At 35.1% G+C, this 8,850-nt stretch overlaps 1 protein-coding gene across 1 annotated transcript; it reads left to right on the top strand.

Annotated features, from left to right (window-relative positions):
- Window positions 1-2,748: 2,748 nt before the first annotated feature.
- Window positions 2,749-7,411, top strand: LOC114712082 (UPF0664 stress-induced protein C29B12.11c). Its single transcript, XM_028896545.1, has 5 exons — window positions 2,749-3,036; window positions 4,975-5,086; window positions 6,498-6,569; window positions 6,831-7,042; window positions 7,118-7,411. Exons 1-5 carry the CDS (start codon window positions 2,927-2,929, stop codon window positions 7,224-7,226), a joined length of 615 nt encoding a protein of 204 aa, XP_028752378.1. The 5' UTR covers window positions 2,749-2,926; the 3' UTR covers window positions 7,227-7,411.
- The last annotated feature ends 1,439 nt before the right edge of the window (window positions 7,412-8,850 follow it).

Below are 8,850 nucleotides of genomic sequence, written 5' to 3'. Positions count from 1 at the left end.
ACTTGAGGAAGTGGATTTTCCCCCAAATTTTTCTAGCCATTTTCACCCCAATTTGGCCATGGAATATGACAAAGAATTAAAGAATATAAAATAGAAATAAAGCTTCTAGAAGGTGAGTAATCGAGAGGATTAAGGAGGTTAACTAAAGATTAAGTTATTTAATCTTGGATGATATAACCTCATGCCATGAACACCATGACATGACCCTCTTACATGGCAAGATCACAAGTCTCCTAGCTTAAGATTTGTCCATGTGTTATGGAGAGAAAAATGGAGGGTTGAGATTTAGCCACATAACCCTTGTAATTTCATAAAGCTTCAAGGGTTAAGAGTTGATAAGAGCACTATAAATACCCCATCCACCTCCTTCACAATTGGGCCAAAATAAGAACCTTGGAGAGGAATTGTTGCTCTTGGATTCTAGGAGAGAGAAAGAAAGAAAGAGGAAAGAGAAAAAGCAAGATGTGATTATCTAAGCCTAAGTACTTAATCAAGATATGTTTAAGCTTACATTGATTAATGAATGATTAGGATTTAATCTTGATGAGGTTAAATGACTTAAATCTAGAGGATTATATTGCCTTAATCACTTTATGATTTGATAAGCATGATTACAAATTGCATTAAAGATTAGGGGTTAAAGATTGATTAGAAATATATGATTACACATGAATTAAGGAAGAACTCGAAGACCCTAAGCTCATTTATACCATTCGGCCAAGGAAGAAAAATAGGCTAGGGTTTGATTCAAGTTGATTTGATGCTTTTAATAAGTTTAAGAGGTGAAATTATATAAGATTAAGTTGAGAACTTTTCTTCGGAAGTATTAAAAATTTAAAATAGAATTTTGAACCTAAACCCTACCCTATTCGGCTAACATGGAAAACATGGGAAGGAAATGGGTTTTGATAAATCTAAGTTGAAATATAAAATCTACATGGAAAATTATGTAGGAAAAGATCAAAAGATTTAATGAATCAAAGTTAGAAACAATAATCCAAAAATCAAAGGAAAAAAAGGTTAAGGGTATGTTGATAACTTAAATTGGATAGGTTAGTAATGTATGATACCCTAGTGTTTTACCAATAGGCTTTGCATCAAAGGAGGAAGAGAATTGGCAAAGAAGGAACTTGAAGACAAGAAGTTAAACTCATCAAGAGGTAGCAAGCATTTACAATTTCTATGTTGACTTGCATTGTATATTGACTATATATATGTTGTGTTTTGCTATGTCATGATGTGGTTGAAATAATTATGTGATGATATATTTAACTCCGTATATGAAATGCCTTGGCTATGTGTAATGTTGAGTTTTATGATTGAGAAAACATGTTATTATCTTTCCATGGCATATGCATTTAGATAAGTATAAAATGACTAGTGACATATAGCATATTATACCTTGCTTGTTAATATTTTAATTGTGATGCTTTGCTACTAAGATTTTCATGAAATCTTACCCTCTTAGTATTCAAACAAACCATCTAGGGTCTACTACTTCAAGGGAGAAAGGAAAAGAGGTGGCTATGACATGAATAGACGCCATATTTTGTGCTATCATGTAGTTTTAAACATTTCTCTTGAAATATATGGAGTTTTGTAGTGTGACTTATATGAATGACCCTTTGGGATATTTTGATGTATATGTATATTAAAACATGCTTTGATATCTAATTGCATGAGTAAATGGTTAGTATGCAGAATTATGGGCTTAATATGCAAAATTAATGTAGTTAATGGATAGAAATGACATTAAAATGACCAATTTTTTGCTACACAAAATTTTGGTCAAATGGTTGATTTTGTTCACGGGACTTGGCATGCAATTAGAGCTCATTTTTAGTTTTAAAATGAGTGATATTTCATCCAGTTTGGATATCTATACAGAAAGTTATGCCTATCCAAAATTAGATAAAAATACTGAAAAATTGAAAATGATGAAATGAGTAGTAATTATTTGACTTAAAGCTAGGCTCGAATTCTAAGAGTAACCATCCAGTTACATTTTTCTTTTTTCCTCAAAAGAGAATTAAGAGAGTTTTAAATAGAATTTGAAATCATTTTATTTTGATTTTTTTAGAATTAGTTATGATTTTTCAAAATAAAATTAGTTATGACTTACTAAAATTTGGCCTATTTTATGGTTGCAAGTGAATAGTAATCCGAGAAGAAGAAATTTGCAACTTGAGTTTTCTCAATTTGATAACTTGATAAGTGGTTCTAGTTGTTTCTATTTGATATATGAAAAGGTCTAAAAATAAGATGTGATAAAAATGACGTTGAGGCTTAAGGCGAGTGAGAGTGGTTGATGGAGAGGCACAAGATAGCCAAAGTGGTAAAGGATTTAAGGGAAGGTAAAGAATGCAAGAAGCTTCAGAATAAAGAATGTAAAGGAAGTCACAAATAGGCTTTTTCTGGGAATGATGAAGAGAGGGGAGAGAAGGAAAAGAAGGAAAGATAAGGAGCTGGTGTCTCAGGAGAAAAGAGAGAAAAAGATATTTTAGTTTTTTAAGTAGCATTTCATAGTTTATATTTAAGACTTGGTTTTTTTTAAGTAATTTTTTTCATTCAAGTAAAAAAAATTTTATATTTAAGATGTGAGGAGTATTTTTCTATTTTAAGAATGTTTTAATGCGATTTTCTCTATTTAATTTCCTCTCAAAATAAAAATGGTTTTACGCAACTCTAGAACGTTTCAACGAAACACCTTCCAAGCGACTTTTGTCATTAACTTCTCGAATAAGTAAAATTCTGGATATGGGAAAGCTCACGTCCGCCGCGGAAAAGCCTTGAAACAAAAGGTCCTTCTCTAGAAAGCCGCGTTTCTGAGCATAGTGCGATCTTCAAATTTCTAATTTCTCCGAAGCATCGTTCTCTTTATTCGAATTTCGATCGAGATCTGGAGTGAGTTCGCCGGTTTTCCCAGATGGCTCTGAATCCTCAACTTTTTCCTAATGGGATGCCCGTTCCTTTTGTGAACGAGATGTTTGTCTTGGCCAGAGATGGCGTTGAGTTCGAGGTCGATAAGATTCCTGGGTGCGTAACTCTTGATTCTTGAACATAAACTTTACATGCTTTTGTTCAGTTTCTCTCTTAATAATAGGACTGAAGGATCGGGGAAAGGGTTTGTTGGTTTCTCACACCGTCCGAGGATTGGATACGTACTTGCACAAGTTTCTTCTAATTGGGTTTTCAGGGATACGTACGCGCACAAACTATTGGCATTTTTCATGAATTTTACCTTGCCTAGGAGTAATTCTCTGTTTGTGAACCTTTAACCTTGTCAGAGCATTGTGAAGTAGCTGGCTTTGATGTCAAACAGGCATAAGAAAGCCTGGACCACATGAGTTTGGGTTAGTAAGCTACACGGCTTGGAGTGCATCAGCTTCTGAGGTACTTGGACTGGAAACTGGAAAGCCAAATGGAAAATAATTTGAATCTAAGTTCATCTTATGGCTTCTGATGTCCAGACAAGTCTTCCCTCGCAGATTCCCGACTTATTCTCATTTGGATATCATTTTTTCTTGTCCAAAGCCACCCAAGAAGCCCAAATCTGGGCCTACTTTCTGGAACGTAAACTCTTTTAAAGCCCAACATTAACGGTTAGATTTGCCTTATAGCCCATGTTCTTCCTATGACATTGTTGGTCTTACAGCACTTCGATAAAACTTTCAGAATAACTTTTGTGGCCTTTCTCCATTTGAACCATCCAGCTTGTGTGTGTAATATCTCCATCAATTTCACTATCGTCTTGTATAATTGATCCCAAAACAAAGCAAAACGGTGATTAGAGGCAGTTATGTTGCAAGTGCCGCATTGTAACTTAAATAAGCGACTTATTTGTTTCAAGGGAATGTGAAAATATGTAGATATGCTGTCACAACATGTTTCTGTCGAAGGTACAAGATCAGGAGAATAATTCTGTGGGATTAATATGCATAGAATATATCCGTTTAACCGGTGACATTCTTTCTAGTGGTTATCATGACTGAATTTTCATGGTACTTATTCATGAATTATATGCTGTGCCATGTGTTATTATGACTTATTCGATATATATGGTGGGGATGGCTAAGGGATTGGCTGCATCATCAGCCTTTTGCAAGCAGTACTATCATGCCTCTTTCTTGCTGCTGTTTGTGCGTATGGCAACTTCAGGTTCTTGTTCCTTTAAATGAATCTGTTATTAATAATTCAACTTCTTGAGCATTTTCTCAAAATAACCTTGGCTCCATGAAGCAGATCGATAAGAACAAATAGAACCGTTGATTTGGATGACATTTACCTTTTAAGTTGTGGCCTACAGGTAAGAGACAGTAGGCAAAAGACAGTAGATAAAGCTATTTTGTTTCTCTGGAAGAAAAAACGGTCCTTCTTAAATTGGCAACCTGCAACCATGTATGATAGTTCAGGGTTGTATTCTCTGATCAGCGAGATGCTAGCTTTACCTTTTAATTCTATTCCCATGTGTCTCCTCCAGCATATTACTATGTTTACATTGCATTGCAACTATTCTTAATTAACGCTTTCAGTTTACAACCATATTTCATTCTTGAAGAGGGAATTGTTGAAAATCATTACAGAACAATGGTAGGAAATGCTATAGTACTGATCGGATATTGGAAAGGTACATTGGGAATATTTTAACGAAACGATGATATGAGTACCTAGTGAATTGGATATCATCACTTTTGCACTCAAACCTCTAATAAATACCCATAGCATGGTAATCGAGAATACTTCTTTTTCTTTTCAATTCTTATTGTGGTTTCTTTTTATATTAGTAACCGTATGCTGTATATTTTACTTGGGACAAATTGAACTGTTTATTAGTTTTGCTTCCCACATCTGATATTTTAGACGTGATTTGGGTCCATTTTCTAGTTCTCTCTCTTTTAAACTTACAGTCAGATGACTTTAGATGATGTTGATTTAATCATCGTTTTGTTGTTAACTTCTGTGATGCATGGCCAGAAATCAAGGGGGTCACATCAAAACAAAGGGAACCATCTATTTGTCAAATATACGAATGGTTTTTGTTGCTAAACTGCCTGTTGGAGACTTTGCAGCTTTTGACATGCCTTTGGTATGTGAATCTGCTTTTATCATTGTTTAAATATTATTGCCTGTTATATCCTCTTTTTACTCTCTCTTTATTTGGTTCTCTCCTCACCTGATTATTATGGCAAATAATTAAATTTCATTATAGAAGAATAATTACTGCTAGATAGTGGGTAAGGTATGATCAAACAGGAGATGGTAAGAAAAGCTCAATAGAGAGCATATATTGTTCCTACAGATGCGGAAAAATCAGTCAAAAATGAAACTCCGTAGTACAATATAAAAGCAAAGCATCAATAAACATGAAAAATAAATCTGTAAGAACTGGAAGGAAACCTTCTCTCTCATCACAGCACTAATGTCGAAGTTAATGCACAATGGTGGATAGAAATTGGGCAAACTTACCTTGCTGGAGCTAAGGCATGATGGCAGTGGCTGAGCAGTCGTAGAAGTGTGATACCAGCAACAGAATTTTGCTGAAGGGTGGTTGCCACTGGAGATGTTCTAAGAAGACAAGACACATGGGGGTGAAAGGGAAAATATGAATTTAGCCTAATATATCAAAATCTTGCCAGGCCAACCCCCTGAGGCTTAATGCATAAGCCTATTCAATACGATCTGTGCATCAAACAATATATAAGCTCATAATGCGTTGTATAAGAGTTTATAATTTGGTCTTCCACAGTATATCAAATGGACCCTTGCTCTAGGACGAGTAGGCTTTTGAAGGATTGGCTAGCGTGGGTTCTCGTGTCTGGACAATCAATGGAAGGGGTAATAGGAAGTGAAGAAAGGGGGGAGGACTGTGGGACTAAGCATGACAGCATCCCTACAACCGTTTTGTGATGTTTCCTATTGCTACTTTTATTATAGGCTAAGCCTGAAAGGTGAATATTGTCCTGGAAGTTTAAATTGTGACAATTTTGCCCTCTACCGTTAAAAATTTTGTGGTCAATCTCAATATTTTAATGTTTGTTAGAGGGCAAAATTGTCATGATTTTAAACTTTATGGGCAATATTGGGGCAATATTGAACCTGAAAAACTTTTGGGTGCCTAATACTTATGAGTGAAAACTTCTAGGATAAATTCGCATCTTAATGCTTTTTATTATTTATATAGTCTATTTAAGCATTTCGAATTTTGACTGGGCTGTTGGGAAGCTTTTTGAAATTCGTTTGATTTCTTGCACCCAAAAGATTCTTTGAAGTATTAGAAAGAGTGTGAGTGAGATTTTTACTCTACACTTGAAGTAGAGTTGTTTTGTCTATGAAATCATTATTTCCATTCCAATTCCTATGTAGTTTTTGGCTATCATAATTCTTGCCATGTTGGTTTGATAAACATAATTAGTGAAGATAAAGCATCTTTTGCGTGTTTTCTCTACCGCTATTATATGTTGCAGTTTTGCTAATTTTTAGCTTTCCTCATGATGCAGCTTTACATCCATGGTGAAAAATTTAACCAACCAATATTTCACTGCAACAATATTTCTGGACTTGTCGAGCCTGTAAGTTTCAGTGGGCGATTATTAAACCCTGGTTTATTGGGTATTCTGAGTCTTGGCTCTGTTTTATTCTTGTATTTTTTCTGTTAATATTCATTTTGGTGTCGGAAAGAATAATCAGAATTCTCGGAACATTAAAAGAGGACATAATCTGGGGGTAGATACCCCCTTTTTTTTGTAAGACATATGATTCACTGTGTTTGTGTAATTGTCGTTGTAGTGTACCAGTTGTTCCACAACCTAAGTTGTGTGAAATTTATGTAGGTTGTACCGGATGACCAACACACAGCTCTTCATTCCACACACTCATTTAAGATCTTGTTCAAAGAAGGGGGCTGTGGAACCTTTGTCCCTCTTTTCTTCAATTTGATTGCTTCAGTAAGGCGTTATAATCAACACTCTAATATCAGGACGGAATCCTACCTGGATCCTTTGCAAGCATCACAGCCGCCTGTAGATGAGATGATGAGACACGCGTAAGCGAAATTTTTGCTCTGTCATTACTGATTTATGTGAGCCAATTGGTAAGATGTTAATTTTTTCTATTGCAGGTATGTTGATCCTAATGATCCAACAAGAATATTTCTACAACAACCTAACCCTGATTCCCAGCTTAGGCGCCGAACATATCAGCCCCACTCAGTTGAAGGCCATCTATGAGTCTATGTTACCCGATCATTTCCCATGTATGGGTGCTGATATTGTATTATATTTTAATAAAATTACATGATACAACAGATCATCTGTGTAGTTCTCATACATGGAACGTATAACTAAAAGTTCACATTGAAATGTATGGTATGCGGCATATTTATATCTTTATGTTCACGGGGTTTCTCATGGTTCTGCACCTGTTTGGTAACGAATTGTTAGTGTCCTTAAAACAGATTAACCCTTGGAGTCATTCATGAACATCAAGCATCACAAGAACGATCTTTTTAGTGACTATCTCATTCTAAGCTCGAAGCGAAGTGTTGAGTAACTGGTATTGAGTTCATAGCTTACATAATCAAGTACGCTGTATTTTTCGACAAGGTAAATTTTATTTTAATCAGAGAATACATGCATTGTAGAGGCATCTTTTCAGGAAAGAGACTTGGCAATGTCACATGATACACATGCAATGGTCAATGCTTGTGAACGATGTTACTGTTAATGCTTTGATTATACCTTTAAAAGCAAATTTGGCCAGGTAGTGAGAGAATGACATTTTATCTTGATTACAAACGTTAGCAAATGAAAACTTACAATTCATGTCGTGGTTCATTGTTTTCACGTGAAAATCTGTATCATCTATGTTGTGATCAGTATGATTCACCGTGAATTATGAGTTTGCATGAGGCATGATACAATGATTTCATTAATATGGATTTGAATTGAGTTTATAATTACATTTTATGCTGATCAATGACGGCTAAATAATGCATGATGAATGCTCATAATGAAGGCATATCGGAAACGATCTCGAAGCATCCAGAACGCAGGCAGAGCGTCGGAACTCGGGGCACTAATTAATGGAGGGCAACATTGGATTCATGCCCAGCCCAGAACCACCAGAGCGACCGGGTTCCACATGTTTCACCGTACCGAAATGCCGGATGTGGCGTAGAAGTCTTGCTAAGAAGGTATTATGGCAAATTGTGGAGCTGTCACAAACCACAGCTACATGTTTGCGTGCCCTCGTGATGGCAACATTGATTCTTCTGCTATCACCTAGGAATCCAACAGCACCTAAAGCGTTTGAACGTACCTATAATATATAGAGAGAAGAAAACAAATTAATTCATATGAGAACATAAATGCCAGTTATTAACTTCAATTCTCATCATCATCCATCAAAGCCCATTGAGCTAGAAGATAAATATTTTAAATCCAGTTAAAAACAGCCAAAAAAAAGTTCCCTGCGTTTCCAATCAAGGCTGTATTCTTATGATTCTCCCTGCGTTTAATCATTTGATAACTAGAGTCATTCTTTGATAAATGATCACAATGATCACAATGAGTCGGACTCAATAAAATTTAACCCATCTTTTATAAAATGAAGATTCATCAGCACACAAAATAAATAAAAAAATTTGTGAATATTTAATAATAATTTTATAATTGAAAAAAAAAAAGCAACGACAACATCGTCATGATAATAAACCATTATATTGTATATCCTTTTCTTAACAAAAAGAATAATTTTTCATATTTCAACTAAACAGGCCACAATTGTATGATCTTCTTTTTATCATTACAACATAAATCTATATTTTTCCAAATCAAAAGATATTCCCTGTTG

Source organism: Neltuma alba, unplaced genomic scaffold (assembly GCF_004799145.2).
Source record: "Neltuma alba isolate B1F8T4 unplaced genomic scaffold, ASM479914v2 tig00011335_pilon, whole genome shotgun sequence".
NCBI classification, from domain to species: Eukaryota; Viridiplantae; Streptophyta; class Magnoliopsida; order Fabales; family Fabaceae; genus Neltuma; species Neltuma alba.
The sequence above is the reverse complement of the archived record's forward strand: the minus strand, read 5'-3'. Positions and strand labels throughout refer to the sequence as shown.

Bases quoted from the DNA above. Each gene is read 5' to 3' on its own strand.
- LOC114712082 (XM_028896545.1), top strand. From the start codon at position 2,927: ATGGCTCTGAATCCTCAACTTTTTCCTAATGGGATGCCCGTTCCTTTT. The intron at 3,037-4,974 runs GTGCGTAACTCT...ATGCATGGCCAG, and splicing joins GAGGTCGATAAGATTCCTGG to AAATCAAGGGGGTCACATCA. The intron at 7,043-7,117 runs GTAAGCGAAATT...TTTCTATTGCAG, and splicing joins GATGAGATGATGAGACACGC to GTATGTTGATCCTAATGATC.